This window comes from Thermobia domestica, chromosome 8, assembly GCF_964235325.1.
Source record: "Thermobia domestica chromosome 8, izTheDome1.hap1.1, whole genome shotgun sequence".
NCBI lineage: Eukaryota > Metazoa > Arthropoda > Insecta > Zygentoma > Lepismatidae > Thermobia > Thermobia domestica.
This window is the reverse complement of record NC_137461.1, coordinates 246,252,940-246,272,564: the sequence shown is the minus strand read 5'-3', so window position 1 is coordinate 246,272,564 and position 19,625 is coordinate 246,252,940. Positions and strand designations below refer to the sequence as shown.

Sequence of the window (19,625 nt, the reverse complement as noted above, 5' to 3'; positions counted from 1 at the left end):
CTTGCTCCATACTCTGTTGAAAACGCCTTTTGATATAAAATAAGCCTAAAAATTAAAATTCTTAGTCATGATTAAAGTATATTTTTAAAACTTTATTTTCTGTATGCGCTGCTCTATATTACAGATATACAGCGAAATCGAGCATACTGAATATTGTGTCAGTATAGAGTCGTTTAAATATTACGTGAGCATTCCAGAAAGGTAGTTCTTTTTTTTGTTTGTTTGTTTGTTTACTTTTCCATTTTATACATGTTTTTAAATGACACTTGAATGTTATCTGCCAAAATTAGGTTTGCGGATTAATGGGGCGGCATGTGAAAGCACCGCCCAAGGCGGCAAAATTGCTAGCGCCGGCCCTGAGTAGAGAAGCTGTGCCTTCTTATTGTTGTCTCCAGAACAGACCATAGATGTTCTATGGGGTTCATGTCTGGGGATTAGGGAGGTGTGCGAAGCTGTTTCAAGGTATTATAGAGTAGCCACAATCGAGTATTTTCCGCTGTATATTTGGAGTCGTTGTCTTGCTGAACAATAAATTGTTTTCAAGAACCATCTTCTGCGCACTAGTATGGAGATTTTCCTTTAATATGTTAATATACACTTTGTGGATCATCACTCCATCGATAAGGTGGAGACGACCTACTCCTGAGGCACTCATACAACCCCAGACGAGCACGGACCCTCCTCCGTGTCTTTTAGGGACGAGATTTTGAGGATTCATCTCTGTATTCACCTTGCGCCATACCATACGCCTCCCATTGGACTCGATAAAGTTAAATTTACTTTCGTCCGAAAATATGACCCTATTCCAGAAAGAAGCCTGATCCCTTATTTTTATACTCTTTTTCAAACTTTAGTCTCTTTATACGATTTGTCTTGTTCACCCAGAACATTTTCCTGGCTATCCGACCATGATACCCTCCAAATATTCCGCACTGTACTGGCTGATACTTAAACACCGCGTGTTTCCAGATCCGTTGCCAATTGCACAGCACTATTTTTTGGAACCTTTTTTCTTTCCCTAATAATGTAAGGTTTATCTTGTTCACTCAACACTCTTGGTCTTCCAGTTTTTTTTTTTTTTTTTTCACAGTGATAGAAACATTATACATCGCAATTATTGTTTGTACTGTTGAACGAGGCCTGTCTGTAAGGTTTGCTATCTTTCTCAAAGACTTACCCTTCTTATGCAATTTAATAATTACTTTTCTTGTCTCCTCATTTGTTTCTGTTCGGTTGCTTCCCACTTTGACAGCCCACCGTGTAGTTTTTCACTCCTATTCACAACTAAACTCATTCTGTTACTCGTCATGCTATATAGAGGTGTATACTCAGGTGAATACTAGTGAACCCCAGTTGTGGTATCTTTGTTTCATATTCGTACGTCAGGTGTACGATCTCTTTTTGCGTCTACTCTATACACTTTCTATGGAATTTATTTACTTTCTGACCATTAAACTTGTCTTTGTGGTTCTTTATTGATATATTCATAAAGCTTAGTTTTCATTATTCATATTGTGTGTGTTATTACACTTCTTAAATTTTCTGTTTCTTTTTCGCAGGCATTCTCGTTTCAATAGCATAGGTGTACGAACACTTCCTGTGCTCACTGTATGTACAGTAAATACAAATTTATAACTTTTGACTTTACGAAGTGTACAATGTAATTGTTCAATAATTAACATAAGCAGGCATTCATTAATTTATATTAATATAATAATTAATAAAACTAATAAGCGGGTGATTGATGACTCAGTGGTAGAGTTTTCATCTATGGTATTCTAACCCAGGACATGTGGGTTTTCGATGCCTAATTTTGTGTTCGAAAATTTTCCCGGTGGAAGGCCTACCTTTCTTATATTTGTTCCATCATCACTCATTAACGAATTTAGTTTATCAAAACTCTATAGCCATATATTCATTCTGTCCGTCAGTGAAACAAACAGTCTCAAGAACTATCTGATGGATTACCAATCAATTTTGGCCATGATGTACAGAGTCAATAGTTAAGAATCGAGTTCCCTGATGAAAGTAATATTCAAACCGGAAGCGGTAAAAATCAACCATTTCCGGTTTTAACGTTAATCATTATATAGTAAATATGGTAATAGATAGCGAGAAGCGGTTTCCAGTAATCGACATATATATAACATTCATGTAGATAGAATGTTACCCAATTTGTGCATCTGCTGAAAATAATGAGCTTAGGTATTTAGAGAGCATTTTCCACTTTAGAAAATGTGTGCTTGGTAAAGAATGTAGAGAATTAGCTGAGTCAGGCATGTAGCTAGAATATGGTAATAGGAAGGGGGGGGGTCTGTCACGAAATACTGTGGTTATTTACCAGGGGCTCAATCATTCTAAACTATTTTATTGGCAACATATATTGGTTCGTTTAGCCAAGATTTCTAATGGGGGGATGATATGAAATACTGTGGTTACACACCAGAGGCTCGATCAATCTAAATATTTTACTGACAACATACCCATATTGATTGATTAGGACAATAAAATGAGAATATATTAGTAAGTATTTTAATAAGAAGCTATGAAGAAATCTCGAGTAAAAGAATATAAAAAAGTATTGAAAAAGATATAGTCTTCCGAGGTCATTCGAACGGTGTCGAGAATTTTGCGTCTGGGAAATTTGCGCCCTATCTCAAGAACAGGGAAAATTGCGCCTGCGATGTACCTCCACCGGGAAGTTTGAGCCCTGCGAAATAAAAGAACCTATTGGAGCTTACGCATTTGCTCGGAGGGGCTGACATTACAGCATAAACAATCCTCCCCCCACAACCATGCCATTGGTGATTTATTTTCATCGTGGCTATATAAGGAGAGAATAAACTTCATTTCATTTTATTTATCCTCCATTCTGTACAAACTTGGAAATAATTTTCCGATAGTACATGGGATTCGTCATGGTTAATTGATGCAGTACATATATATTAGACACATTTGTTAAACATAATTCATACATTTATACATTACAGTAATTTGAAATATCATTATACCAATACTACAGCATACCTTATACATAAATGAACCTATCTTGTTACTTTGCTACTACTATTTACATTGTGACTATTTAATTGATTATATTCATCTGTTGTATAGAAGCAATGTGACAATAGGTATTCTTTTAATTTTCTTTTGAATATAACATTAGACTTGATTACCTTTAATTTGTTTGGTAACTTATTGTATAGCATAATACCAGCATATTTTACTCCCTTTTCGTACATTGCTGTTCTATGGTTTGGTGGATGAAAATGAGTCTTATTTCTTGTGTTGTATCCATGCACGTCACTGTTTGTTGTGTACTCATTTATGTTGGATCTTACAAATTCTATTAAGCAATATATATACAAACATGGTAAAAGTAGTATAGCTAGTTCTTTAAAATATTTCCTACAGGACTCTCGGGGTCCTACACCAGCTAGGATTCGTACAACTCTTTTTTGAAGAACAAAAATATCTCTACTTTTTACAGTATTTCCCCAAAATATTAATCCATATCTTAATATAGATTCAAATGAGCAGTAATATAATATTTTTGCTGTATTTCGGTTTATAGTATTTTTGATGGTTTGTACGGCAAAACACATTTTTCTTAACCTATTTGCAATTTTTGCTATATGATAATCCCATTTTAAATCTGCTGATATATGTACACCTAAAAATTTTACAGAACTAACTTGTTTTATTTCGTTTTCTCCTATTTTTATACTTCCTTTATCTAGATTGTTGTTTGTTAATTTAAAACTTATTGACAAGGTTTTCTCTGAATTTACTATTAACTTATTATGATCAAACCAGTTCGTTAGCTGTTTTACGGTGTTTTCTATGTTAGTATTTAATCGTTGTTGGTTTTCGCCTGTTATTGCTACACATGTGTCATCCGCGAATAATGTGGCTTTTGCAAAGTTTAAATTATCCGGGAGATCGTTTATATATATTAAGAACAGTAATGGCCCAAGAATTGATCCTTGTGGTACGCCGCATTTTATTTTATTCATTGTAGATGTGAAAGTAGTTAATTTTGAATTTCTCCCATCTACTCTAGTTATTTCCACCACCTGCATTCTATCTGTCAAATATGAACGAAACCAGTTTCTTATTACTCCTCTTATTCCACATTTCTCTATTTTATATAAAAGTTATCTATGAGGCACTAAGTCAAACGCTTTTGTAAGGTCTAAAAACAATCCTATGCACTTATTTCTTTTATCTAGTAGTTCGCTTACGTAATTCAGATATTGATAAATAGCGGTTTCCGTTGATTTTCCTTGAATAAATCCATGTTGATCTTTTGAAATTGTTCCAGTACTTTGTAAATACAGTGTAACCTGTTTGTTCATTGCTAATTCTAATATTTTCGCAAATGTTGTAATAAGAGAAATTGGTCTATAGTTACTGGTATCCATTTTATCTCCCTTTTTATAAATTGGTTTGACTTTGGTAACTTTTAATTTATCAGGAAATACTCCTGTTTGGAAAGAAAAGTTTATTAAATAGCATAAAGCTTCAGCTAGAGAACTGTTTACAACTTTTTTGATAAGCGCAGGAGGTACTTCATCAATGCCTGCTGACCATTTATTTTTCATTTGATTGATAATTTTTATTACGTCGGTCACATTTACAGGATATATATACATTGAATTTAGATTATTTCTTATGTTAACTTTCCCAAATTGGTTGCTATTTTTGTGTTTGTCATATATTCTACTTAAATTTGTGTAATAAGAATTGAATGTGTCTGAAATCATTTGTGGGTTATGAATTACTTCATCATTGTGTTTTATTTCAGTAATATTTTCTCTTGTTTCATTTATTTTTAGTTCATTATTTACTAATGACCACAACGCTTTGGTCTTATTAGACGAATGCTGTACTATAGTTTCGTAGTGCATTTGTTTTGCTGCTATAATTACACGTTTATATATATATTTATATTTCTTGTAATATTTTTCGAATGCTTCAGTAGTATTTCCTTCCTTCCTTAACAAGTTTAGTGTTTTCATTTTTTGACTGGAAATTTTAATACCCTGAGTACACTATTGTTTGGAAGCTTTTGTTCGTAAAGTAACACTCTTTTTGGGAAAAGCTACATTGAAATAGTAACTAAAGTTATCAAGAAAAATGTTCCAGGCTTCATTTACGTCATTGTGCAAAAATATTTCTTCCCAATTTTCATCTTTAATTAGCATTTTAAAGTGCATAATATTATTTGTATTGAAATTCCGCCTATATGCGTGTATTTTTTCTTGTTCCCGTTTTAAAGACGTACTTTTATTTATTGGTACATTAATAGTGAAGAGTTGACCGAGATGGTCAGAATACCCAGTGTTTACTACCCTAGCATGACTATTTAATATTAAGTCATTTATCAGAAGTTGATCTATTGCTGTTTTGCTATTTTTGGTTATTCTAGTAGGTGTTCGTACGATTGCTTTCAAGCCATACGTTTCTAACATAGCATTAAATTTAAAATCAATCTTTTCAGTTTTTAAAAAATCAACATTTATATCCCCTATTACTGCTACGTTTTTTCTTCTTTCTTGGTAATATCTAACAATTGTTTCCAGTTTGTTTGTGAATAAGTCTAAGTTACCGTCAGGTGTTCTATATACACATACTATAGCTAAATTTAATTGCAATAATTCTACTATGCTACTTTCAAAATGTTTATCTACATTAAAATTTTCAAATTTCGTATTTTTGTTTCCATCCAAGCCTGCTTTAACCAATATGCACGACCCCCCTCTGTTCATGTGACATCTACATGAATTTGCTAGTAATTTGAAACCTTCTACATGTAGGTACTCTATTTCATTTACCTTGTGCCAGTGTTCAGTTAAGCATATAATATCTACATCACATAAATCATCTAGCATCGTTATTTCTAACATAAGCTTTTTTTGAATGTTCCACCCCTGCACATTTTGGTGATAGACTTTTATTGGAATTATGTTTGGTTTGTTTTGTTTGTGCTTATCATCACTAAAAAATCATCTGATAAGTTTTTTGGAAGCTTTTTGTTTCTCATTGGTTTCTGTTGTTTTTCTCCCTTCCCAAAATTTGCAACGCCATATAAGTCAATATAAGCCAAAAGAACACAACGGATCAACGCAGTCACTGCTTTTTCCAGAGACGATTTTGGGGGAACACTGGCCTCCCCAGAGCTCTCAGAGTGTCCCCTCGGAGGAGACCAAAATAATACGTCTATAATATAATAATAAATAGAATAGCACCAGCAGTGACCCCCCTCCGAAATACTAAGTGTGCCCCCCGGAAGTGAAGTTGACAAGCCACTTATGTTAGACTCCAATTTCGACTTGAAACGTCGCTAGTGCTACGTTAGTGTTCGATAGTGACGCAAATCGTTAGTACTCCACAGATAACGTGTGCTTTTTAAATAATGGATATAGGTCTTCTAACTGCATGCCAACACACCCACTTCTAAGAATCATCTCAAAAATGAGGTTAACCGTTAGAGCAAGTAAGTGCTCCTTAGTGCCATTAACATCAATGCCTCCATCGTACGGCCCTTTGAGTAATGATAATACCACGCTCTTTGCTAGTCTCAATGCGTCCCTATATTCTCGCGAACATTCTGACGTGCCCAAGTTATTTATTTATTTATTTATTTATTTGCAACTATTGTTTATCTGTTATTGTTTATTGTTTATTGCTAGTCTGCAGAGTAGTCCTTACATTAATATGCCATTGTCCTTGATAATCATTGCGTATTTACAAGCAATTTGTTATTACTGCTAGAAGATATCAAAAAACAACAGATAAAATCTACTACTTAACGGTTCACATTTTTCTTTTACAGTACATAAACGATTAATAATAATAATAATAATAATAATAATAATAATAATAATAATAATAATAATAATAATAATAATAATAATAATAAGACTATTCCAGCATAAAAGTTATCAATTGCATCACACTGGCAACAAGCGACGCATATTTTAACTTCATAAAAATTCGTTTCTCACGATTTTCTGGAAAACTACGTATGATAACATCTTCATTATGTGAAGTTGTTTATCTCAGTGTGATATATGTCTTATCTCTGGACAATATCACAGTAAAACAAAAATTAAATATTAGAAGTACATCGTACTTTTGGACTACATCTCATTAACCATGGGAAGATTGAGTAGTGTATATTTTAGGATGTAAGTTTCAGCTTAACTTGCATCATACATTCTTAGGATTACAAAAAGGAAATTTGTTCGTTTCCGTTTGAACAAAATTCTTAGGATTACAAAAAGAAAAAATAATTTTTCCGAATTCCGGAATTTTTCTGAATTCCGGAATTTTTCCGAAATCCGGAATTTTTCTGAATTCCGGAATTTTTCCGAAATCCGGATTTTTTCTGAATTCCGGAATTTTTCCGAATTCCGGATTTTTCTGAATTCCGGAATTTTTCCGAATTCCGGAATTTTCCAATTTTACTTTCCGGATTCCGGAAAGTAAAAATTCCGGAATTGGCCATCCCTAATATATATATCAGTGGCGGCTGGTACTATATGTTGCATGGTTGTGCAACTGGATATTTTTTAATACTAAAAATATTTTTAAGTGTTAAAGTAGTGTATCAGTAAAAAATAAACATTTGGTCTTGAAAGCAAAACAGTATTGATGCATTAGTGAAAAAAGTCAATTAAAAAACGGAAAGAAAGAGAGAGATTTACCTTTCCAGTGGCAGCGAACGTTGCCACTGGAAGCAGTAACATTGAGTATATGGCAGCGTGCTGCTATCTCTTAACATGGGGAAGTGGATTTATTCTTGCAACGCTCCTATCTTCCTGTATTGGACCCTTACGGTTGCATTTTCTTCCGCAACTGGTCAGCTTCTGTAATAGTTACGAATTCCTCCGCTTAGCAGCGCTTGACTCAATTGATAGGGTGAGCAAGATACAGACGCGTGGAAGAAAGAAGTTATTCACAAAACATAAGCTCGCAAAGAACAAATGTAAGTCTGGTGGTAGCAGGGACGGATCCAGGCTGAAAGTTTGGGGGGCGGTCGTTCGAAGTCCATAGATTTTATTTAACATTTATAATACAAAGGTGAAAATCCTTGGGATAAGATTTATTTTTAAAAAAATCCTATTCTGGGGGGGGGGGTAAATCGAGTCTCCAAGAAGAAAATGTCTTACTACTGGTCTAATTCCTAGCTCTGTGTCTTTCGTGCACATGATTCTGTGTTCGATTTCCGGCGGAGAGCATAAATTAATATCAAATCATTCACTTCCAATACTCATCTGTCTTCTTTAACCTAATTTGCTGGAATGTTAAACTATTTTTTTTTTTTCATTTTCAAAGGAAAACATCTTAGATTTCCTGCTTCTTTACAGACAAAAAAATACGTGGTTCCTGAAAATGGACTTTTTGTTCCGTATATTTATACAAAGCAATGCTAACAAAATGCATATTGTCGGAGGAGAGTGGTGTTTCTGGACCCTAAAGAAAATAAAGCGGAAAATATTTGCGGTAGCGATGCTTTCTATTCAGAGAAACTTGGCGAGCAGCATTTCAGATTTCAATAAAGTCATAGAAAAATTTAAAGCCCGAAAGATCGAAGAAAGACCTTCCATTCTAAAATAATGCATAGTTTATATAATTAAATAATTTTGTTTAACTGCGTGCATGCAATTTTCTTGTTTTTTTTCTTCTTTTCGGATTAACACCATCATTCATGGCTTACAGCACATACTATATATTCGATTTATCTCGTGTTTAATAACATGAGTGTAGACGTTTTGTATATAAATAGTGTATAAATGTATTGATAGTGGTTGTTTGAAAAAAAAGGGAAATAGCTTATATATTAAATTAATATTAGAGAAATAATTTAATCAATAATATACAAATATAACTTAAAAGACTTTCCTCTTCATATTTCCTGAATATTTCTTGGATAAGACTCAAGAATGCTGGGGGAGGGGAACACTTGCGCGTACCTACATACCTTTGATATTGCAACATTGCAACCGGTGATTGTACAGGCTACGAGCCGCTACTGATATATATATATATATATATATATATATATATATATATATATATATATATATATACTTTCACTATATTTATCTAATATCGCATTTCTTTTCTATTTGTCTCTTCAGATACTATTTCTTTTTCTTTCTACAATTTTTTGGCTTTCTTCCGTATTTTTTGAAAAGATTTACAGTTCGCTCTCTTGTCCGTAGGTAACATATTCTCTCTTGCTTGTCTCTTCTCTCGGACAGAATTGACGCACTCCTCATCAAGCCATTCCTTGTACTTCTTTTCTCCTTCTCCTCCAATTACCTGATTTGCCAACTGTTGTTTTATCCATTCAGTATCCACTTCTTTATCTTCGACTACTTTGCCTCAATCAACGCAGGTGTTCTGTCTGAGTCTGCATATGTTTATTTTATCTTTATTCCACTCTTTAGCTGGTAATTCTTGGTACTGTTGTTATTTTTCCTGAATATTTACTCTTACTAATATGTAATCGGATTCACATTTATGGCCAAACAACTACGTATATCTATTAATGAAGTGTGTGCCTTTTCTGTATCAAAACATGATTTACTTGATTTACCTCTCCTGTTTCAGGTATTCGTCAGATCCCGAGGTGTATGCAGAGTTGGCGTGAGTCAATGAAAACTTGACCCACGACCCACTGACCACCACCCACCGTGACCCACGACCCACTGACCCACCACCCACCATGACCCACTCTGACCCACGACCCACCATGACCCACCACCCACGATGACCCACCATGACCCACCGCCCACGATGACCCACTCTGACCCACCAGCCACCGTGACAAACTCTGACCCACCACCCACCATGAAACACTCTCATCCACTGACCTATTCTGACTCACCAAAATCCATCGTCATCAACTCTGAACACGATACACGGCCTCTTCTGAACTGACTAAAGAGTTTACACTTGTAATAAAACAAGACTGTGAAATTGTCACTAATCGAAGTTTGAATTTCTAGTCAATCGCTCAAGCACCACTGTTACAATAACGGTGGATCTGACCTTTACGATATAAAATGGTTTGTCAGTGAGGAAACTGAAATAGTTCGAGGTGGGGGGAAATTAGTGTGTGCCTAAAATATACTTGTACTAAGAGAGTATTGTTGCAAGTGTTAATTTCTGAACGCATTCCAAAAGAAACTTCTATTCGCAGGAAAATACCACTGTACAATATGGAAAAGGTTATGGTTTCTCAGTTGACAGTATTTTTCTCACAAAAGACTTGAAAAATCAGTTGTTCATAGGGTATAAAGGTGCTCGGGTACCCTGTGTGAGAGCATTTCCATAAAGTATGCTCATAATTGTAATTTGTGCAATCACTAAAACACCACGTTAAATTTAAGTTACAAATATGCATAATTGCAATTATTATGAAGATTCATTCAAAGTAGTTTACCTAAAGCAAAGAAGAGATTTACTAAAAATTAGGTACAAAGTTGAATAGCACAAATAAGCCATTAGTAATACAAGTATACATTTTCCGTAACTCGTAATTTTCCACCTTAAAACAAATCTGAAATCGGATTTATTTCCTGTTGGTAACTTATTGGCAGTAAATCATCCGGAGTGGAATGATGTCCATCCTTCAGCCAAGAAATAACTAGCTCGTCTACTTTGAGCATGTCTAGCGGTGGGCCATTAACATTGATGAGCAACAAGTTAGACAATGTTTGAGCATTTAGTCTATTTCTAATATCAGTTATCTGTAAATTCATAAGGGAAATCCCCGTTCGCACTCTGTCGTGGAAATTGATAATACTTCTACCCGATTTCTGCAACTTCTCATCGACAATCTACTTGTTAGACTTAAGTCTGATAACGATTTTTCTTGGTCAGGTTTGAAATACTTAGCAAGAAGTATCATCTCTCTATCACCATACAACATCTTTTCCATATCGACCATGTCAGTTGGCAATGTCGACCCATGTAGAACAGAAACTTCAGTTACCACACTGCTGTTTGCCATGTGCCAAATTACGATGAATTTCAATTAAATTATCATAGTATAATTATTTCCTTGTTGAATTATCAATACTTTTCAGTGGAAGAAAAAGGATGAAATTTCAAAGTTCCAAATCAAAGTAAGTAGACCAACGTAAAGGGAAAAATGTGTAAAATTTTCCATACAATTATGCGTACAATCCAAACTTCAAATTTCCGTGTACATAATTAAGCTTACAGTACAAATTTTATGCCTATTTTTCTCACAACTTTATGGGTTGATTGCCCTGTGCTGTAAGTGCTCCATATAATAAACATAAGCTTCAGCAATTATTATAGCAGAAAGCAATGGATATATGAAACCAAGCACTGTATTTTTTGTTTCTGATTTTTTTCTTAAATAACATTGATCGTTTTCGATCGTTTTTACAAACCAACTCACTACCAATTTTCCATATATAGAAAGTGCCCTCCCCCCCACATAAAGGAGAATTTTTAAAAATGCTAGGACACATTCTGTTTATTTTCAATAAAGAGTTAATACACTGAATTTCATCTCCGTAAGTTTAATGGCTTGCGAGATACTCATTTTTTTTCCCGCAAAAATTCGGATCCTCACTACCTCCTTAGGATATTATGCATTATAATAAAAGCAATATAACATCCCAATTTGGATTAAGGACTTTTACCAAAAGTAATTTCATTTGACTTTGCAATATGACCGTGATGTTCAGGCACACATAGTTACATTCAATTATTTATATAATAATTTATATATTACAGATATTCAAAAATGTATTTTTTCCAGTAGTTAGCTCTAAAAACTCACAGGTCTCGAAAGCCAAGTTGTAGTGTAAGTCCTATTGCTATTATTACAATTAAAAATATCAATATCTAAAAGTGTCCTAAGTTCTTTTTTCACTTGGTTAGATATTCTCACCTCAGGTAAGTAGACAGAAACAAGTGGAAAAGGAAGGGAAATGAAGGTCTTGAAAGTAAAACGCAGACAAATTTACCAGTCTTCAGAAGATACTGTCTACAATGCAGTAAGCAGAGAGGGTCGGTAGATTATACTGAGTCAGTGAGTCGCAGTGTGTCACGGTGGGTGGTGGGTCGCAGTAGGTCATGGTGGGTGGTGGGTCACAGTGGGTCATGGTGGGTGGTGGGTCACAGTGGATCATGGTGGGTGGTGGGTCACAGTGGGTCAGATGATGTTGACCCACGACCCACTGACCCACTCAGAAAACTTGACCCACTGACCCACTCCAACTCTGGGTGTATGTTCTTGTGCTGAAATGTTGTGATTTTGATGAACTTGTTATCACTTTCTGCGAGTTGTGCTAGCTGTTTCCATTTCTGTTGCTTTCATTATGTAAGATTAAAGTGTCGGCCATGTTTCTAAGATCTTCTTTTCCAATTTTAGCATTAAAATCTCCCATTTATATAGTCAAGTCGTACTTTCGTGTCAGCTGATATAATCTTTCTAATTTCCCATAAAATGCATCGTTTTGGAATTTTTCTTTCTCTTCTGTACCTGCATGTGTTATTATTATTGTTATGTTCCTAATTTTTCCTTTGAACCGTATTTTATTCTATCGTTGATGGCCTCGTACCGTCTCATTTTCCTGGTCGTTATAAATCGTTTTCTTACTTGTCCTGTTTTTTTGCTTCCGCTCCACTGCATATAATCGTATATTCTTTTGTATTTATTCTGCTGCTACCCTGCCATCTTATTTCTTGGACACCTATCAAATCTATTTTATACTGGAGCATCTGTTTTAATATGTTTTGCATCCTTCCAGGTTGTTTCATCGTTTGTATATTCCACGTTTGTATTAGACATTTTTATAGTGTTCTTTCATTGTCCTCGTTGCATTGATCTTCCTCTTTGTAATCCATCTATCCAAGGCTGATTTTAATGTTTCGCAATTTGTGTTCTTTTCTCTGTGATGAGGTCGTTGGCAACACTCCCAAACTCCACTCTGGAGGACCGGGATTTTTCTGTCGGGCATCATGCTCTTAGCATTTGTAAATCTCCCTACTAACTGCAAAGCAAAAGTGGCGGTTGATTTTGATTCATCTCGGAAACCTCCGGCACCCAACATATCTAGTAGTCCTTCGCCTATCCGTCACGCAGGGAATCTTCTGGTAGAAGTACGTACAGCAACTTCCACAGACGATTTACCTCCTACCCATTTGAAAATTCAAAGTTGCATTCAAAAGTATAGATTTAGACGGCAGCTATGTTTCCCATATACCATACTAGTTCAATCGGCTTAATAATTGAGTACAAACTCGAGTGAGTCCAAGTTTAATTGAGAGAAGCGATCCTGAGCGTGAGTGAACGCGGCCGAATTGAGATTAGCTAACGCAAGCCTGAACGAACCAAATGCATAATGCGCTTCTGTGGTGTGATGACAATTGGAGCCTTAGCAGAGTCAACTTCCATAATGAAAAAAAAAGAAGAAGAAGAAGAAGAAGAAAAGAAAAGAAAGAAAGAAAGAAAATAAACTAACTTGCAGCAAACGAACAGACGGCCATGCAAATACGTCCGCGATGACACTTTCGAAAGCACGAGCGATCCATTGGCGAGTCTCAGGTCATGATGCATATCGGATATACGAGTAAATATGGTCGTTACGAAGAAGAAAACTGCAGAAATGGTCAACCTAAACGACTAATAATTTGATATTAAGGGAAATAGTTTTAAATTTTCAGCGCGTACCTAGACGACTGTTCTCAATTAAATTTGATTAGATTCAGCTTATTGTTTTATATTCTGTAATAGACATGTACACGCAATAACTCTCAAGTGAAAACAGTATATTTGGCAATATTGACAATGACGATGACGTCAAATGTAAACAAACACGCTTGGATTTGACGCAAATATTTGAAACTTATAATAAAATATGCAAATAGAAAGCAAAGAAACGAGTGAATTACCATCAAAATTCAGCTTGAACATATGACGAATCTTACCTAAAACTTTGTTTCCATTAAACAGATTGCCTAAATGGAATTTTCCTTTCTCAGAGTTAATCTTTACATCAAAAGAATCAAGCTTCATGTACGTTTTTCCATTTTTGGTCATTGGTTGCCCCTTGATTATCCACTTGGTTTCGATATCAACTGGAAGAAACAATATGATTACCTGAGATTATTTCTCTTGAAAACTGATAAATTTCTTAAGATGACATATTAGTATATACCAGTAGCGTAGCCAGGATGTGTGTTTGGGGGAGGGCCCAAGTGCTGTTATAGGTACACATAGAAAAATTACCAACAAAAAATATATAAACAAAAAATATATTTAAAAAAATTGCAAACATCAAAGTACCAAAGTACATTGTCGGGCCTCTTTGTGGGGGCCCGGCCCCTCTGGGACCCCCTTCCCTACGACACTGGTATATACAGTAGTACATTTTAGATTAAGAAAAAAACTCTTTTCCATTATTTACTGTATGTTTGTTTACTTACTTTCTATTGTATCATATACTAACATCAACAATTAAGGTAACAAATACGTTTCGATCCTTAGAACTACAGTAGGAAGTCGATAATCTGAACTAATTGGGACCACAGATAGTTTTGATTTTCAAATTGTTCGGATTTTCGAAAACGACCAAGAAAATGCCATTTAGGCTTAAATATTCTGTGCGGTATGCATAGGCGCGCGACTTGAAGAAAATATTGGGGGGTTCAAACAATGAATAAATATATCATCATCGTATTCAATCGTTTTCAATAAACTGCTTGATGAACCCCCCCTCCCCCCAAATCTCGATCCGCTGTTCCGCTGCAAAATTCACACTGCATTGATCTTCACTTGTCAGGTCAGTGCTGCCAGAGTGTTGGTTGAAGCTTCAGTGCTCTATTCAACACCAGTCTGAAAACCGCCTTTTCTATCGAATAAGAAGGATGTAGGGATGGCCACGAGCGACTTTGGGCGAGTTTTCTTTGAGACTCGATTCGAAACAGACATATTTAAGCTCGACTCGAGAACTCGGCTCGAAAAATTTTCTCCAACTCGACTCGAATCCAGGTCGAGTTTCGAGTCAATTCGAGCTTGAACGAGCCAAATGGAGCTAAATTTTATGTAGTTTCAAGTACTCTTCAACTATCCTACATAGACAGTGTAATTATTATCAATGATACTACTGTTACTACAACTTATTATTATTATTATTATTATTATTATTATTATTATTATTATTATTATTATTATTATTATTATTATTATTATAAGAACACCGTGTATAAACATGAAAGATAGGTGGTTTCTATCTGAATACTAAAAACTAATTGACAGCCGACTTCGGTAGTCGTGAAGTCTGGGAGGCATGGCCATCGTTCACGAGATTCTGGATTTGAGTTCCTGAGAAGCAAGGATTTGGCTAAGGCCAAATATTGTTAAAAGTTATAGGGCGCTGGCCAAACATGTTCAAAACTGCTCGGCTCGGGCTTAGGGTTGTCGGCCTGGGTGAACCGATTTAAGCCGATGGCTCATCCCAACCATGACAGCTCGAGCATTTCGCTCCGTTGAACTGTGCCGAGCAAGTTTACATCACTACCAGGTTGAGCTTCTGTTTGGGTTGAAAAATTCGACCGTGCAGTTCTCAGCCATGATGGTAAGAACTAAAGTATATACCGTACTTAAATTGGTGCTAACGACATTTGAGACCTCGTTATAAAATCCTTTGTCGTCTCGTTATCGAGACGAAACAAGATACAAGCAGTGTCCTCTCTCGTGAAAAATACTAAAAGTATTCCATTTTATCGCTTACATTTCTCATGGCTTTCGCTTTCCAGTCTAATCATGCCATGATTTTAAAACGAGTTAAAACGAGCTGAACGAGCGAGCCATTTATCAAACTCGATTCAACTTGAAACTCGACCTAAAAAAAAAAAACAGCGACTCGGCTCGGAACTCGACTCGAGAAAATTACGTTTGACTCGACTCGGAACTCGATTCGAATTCGAGTCGAGTCGAGTTTTAGCTCGACTCGTCCCTATTCCTAGAAGGCTATTCCTAACATTGAATTAAAGGAATGACGAAGTTTACAACAGAAATTCTTGCTCCTCTTTGTTAATTCTTCAACGGCCGGATTATATTGGAGAGGCGAGGACCCAACCTCTAAATATTGGGGGGGGGGCCAAAAGTGTCCTGCCCCCAAAGTCGGCGCCTTTGGCGGTATGCACTTTGAAAGTTAAAGTATCGATACAGTGGTTATACAGTACATACAGTAATTACAATACCGTACGTAATGCTACGTACATTTAATGTTTCTGAAGAACCTGCTCGTACACTAAATTACACTATTCTTGTAATTCACACTTAAAACTTGTGTAGGCCTAAGGGAGAATGAAAAATAAAAATATGTATGACAACAATTGCATATGAATGAGCTTTTGTAGAAACACTGACTTCACAAAACGCCGACGGAAACCATATTCTTGTTTATCGCTAGCGCTAAGACAAAATGTAGAAAGCTTGTAGCGACCGCGTTCGTATTTTTGACGTTCGGAATATCCATGTCCTACTGTATCTAGAGGAAAATGCTAAATCATTACTATTGAAGAATTATTTAAAAATAAAGAGGCATCTATTTTCAGACATTTTGAACAAGTGTTGACAGATTAATGTATTGGAAAGAACTCGAATTAACCATATTAGCTACTATCCAATTCCTAAATGTAGATAAATTGTATGTTTTGTTATAGTGTACGATAACACACGAGAAAGTAAAATAAGCGTCTACATACGACGCGTCCAGTGCAGAAGAGAATGGAATCCACTTTTGGTCATTCTGAACATCTTTAAGATCTCTACCTGAAGTTCTTTCCAAACTTTAAAAGATTTATGTCCAGATATTGTACCTAAGTAGCTTTTATAATGTGAAAAGGCATTGTTAATTTTTCAAGTAATTAAGCGTATCGTACAAACTTTATGTACCCTTTTCTCACAATTTTGGCAATGGTACGTGATTTTCTTTTGCTCTGAACTCCCGATTTATTCACACCATTCAATATATGAGAGTCCGCCACTCTATTTTTATCCTCGCATAGAAGACCTAATTGAAGAAAAGTTGTGTAGAAGAAATCCCAATGTCTCATGAATCCAATTATGAGTATTATTCTCGTAAGTTCAGTACTGTCGAAGGTGTGAAGTCTGGAAGTAGCGAAAGTGTCGGAACAGTCGAAAATGGAATATCGAAAAGGCGTGTGATGCCGGGTGATGCCGGATAGTACATTTTACAAAATTCTGGTAAAACTAATCCCTATTTTTGACTGGAGTTTCTCATAATCTGGTGCTAATTGTGGTGTACTGATTGTTGAAAGTGAAGTTAAATACTTATCTATGAGTCCGAAATAATCCTATTCTTCTTTATATTCGTTAGATTATGAATGATGTCGCGGGCCGTGTAGAACCTTTCAGCGGCCGCATCTGGCGCACGGACCATAGTTTCCCTCTCACTGATTTAATCTAGGCGCATATTGTGACTGGTAGATATTACAAGATTCTGCTTGAAAACCTTCGTGACGTCCTGAAGGTAAAAGCGCAGTGACATGATCACCAAAATTGTTGGCCTCTTAATGAACAATGCCACAGCTCACAAAGCCAAGAAAATCATGAACCTTGTGCAAAGTCTCGGATACCAATTACTTACTATCCCCGTAAAACTCAAAGATTTCATTTCATCTTTTACTTACTATCCCATCCGCCATACTCTCCTGACATCGCGTCGTCGCACTTCTTGTTTCCCAAATGAAGCAGTCGCTTAAATGAATGCATTTTTCTTCAGATGCGGAGGATATTTCCGACTATTGGTTTTCTAGCCACTTTCTCTAATACAAAATAGGTCAAATAATTGGTTCACATAAGCTTTGCCATTTTAAGGGTCTTCACTACAGCGAAATTAAACTAGCGCTAATTTTAGAGGTTATATATTCAAAATAAATAAAAATATTCAAAAAGGAGAAACATAGTGAACTAGACAATACGCTTTTTCATCTAATACCGTTATCACAACTCATCTATCTAGTTTCGATTTTCAGTTGTAGATAGAATTAGCATTTTTTTTTTTGCGGGTTTTGTAAATAGCGGCATACCAAAAGCAGGTAGGTGAATTGTGGTAAAGGTATCACATGTAAAATCGTATTGTCTAGTCCACTACGTTTCTATTTTTCGAAAATTTTTATTTGTTTTGAAGATATTACAGAAAACCTCTAAAATTAGCGGTAGTTTGATTTCGCTGTAGTGAAGACCCTTAAGTAACTTAAACTAGAAATAAAATCAGTGAACATAGCAACGTTTATTTTAAAATAACAACGTGTGACAGTTTTGCCAACTATCTGAACTGATGATTCCAATATGTTCAATTAGGTCTGCTATTCACTAGAGAATAGATCCTAGGAAATCTCTTACGTTTTTTTTCTTAGAGTCAAAATCTCAACGTGTATAGGCTGGTCTACACACTCCGTCTTGGCAACGATTTGCCTGCACAGTTTTAAGACGTTGCAGGCAAAACGTAGCGTGAAGACAGGAAATTTGTCCAGTTTTCCGAACTAAACGAAGACGGAACACGGAGCTAAAAGACTGAGCAAATTAGCACAAACATTCGCAACGTGTTCAGATAAGTCGTAGCGTGTAGGGAGTCACTCCGCCTTCAGTTCAGGCATTTGCTCCGTTTTCGTAACAATTGGGAAGCGATGGCTGATCTTCGGCAGTGTTCCAGACAATTTCTCACGGAGTTTACAGAATTGTAGTTTTCCACGCCTGTGACGTGTTAAGTCAAAAGAATATAACGAACGGGATAAGAAAAGTCAGGCTTATGATGTCCTAGTTAATAAGTACAAAGGAATGGATGTTTCTGCAAACAGAGAAACTATTGTGAAGAATATTAATTCTCTTCGAAGTGCTTATAGGAAGGAATTGTCAAAAGTAAACAAGTCTATTCGATCCGGTGCTGGAGAAGCTCAGATATACAAGCCAGTGTTGTGGTATTATGATTTGCTTGCGTGTTTGAGCGACCAAGAAACTCCCAGGAAATATAGGAACACCATAGACAATGATCCAAAGACTTTGAAGAGGTAAGAAAATCTCCCGCTATCAGTAATGATTTCAGGTTATTTTCCCAGTGGGGAAGTTTTGTACACAAACGTGGAAAAACGTGCGAAAATTTGAAATAAAAAACATGAATCGGCTTCAGAAATAATTTGAAATTGACACAAATCAAAAAAGTTGTTTTCTTTGACTTGCGATGACTGCAAAATTTCTCTGAAGTTGCTTCAATTTTTATTTATTTTGTGAAATAATATTTTTGAAGTTTAAATATGATCATTGACACGCATTACTTTATTAACCCTAGCAATATCAGAGGGGTTCTTGGAGGCCAATAAATTATATTTTTAGGTTTTTCTAACATTTCTAATTCGATAATAAAACTGAAAACAAAATGATATTGTGGGGCCTCACCCCGTTGGTCATACAAAGTGCTTTTCTTTATTTTAGTGTTTGTTTTTCATTTATAATTAAATAAAGCGTTTTGGGCTTTTGAGGTCTCCCTTTGGTTGCAAACGAAATGAAATCTTCGTTTTACGTTCCACGTTTATGCCAG

General features: G+C 35.6%; 1 protein-coding gene across 1 annotated transcript in view; it reads right to left on the bottom strand.

The window, feature by feature from the left end:
- LOC145691989 (protein takeout-like) overlaps positions 1-19,625 on the bottom strand; it is a 78,346-nt gene that overhangs the window by 11,740 nt on the left and 46,981 nt on the right. Inside the window, exon 5 of the mRNA XM_081767287.1 lies at positions 13,987-14,136. Coding sequence (XP_081623413.1) covers positions 13,987-14,136 — 150 coding nt within the window. The remainder of the gene's footprint in view (positions 1-13,986; positions 14,137-19,625) is intronic.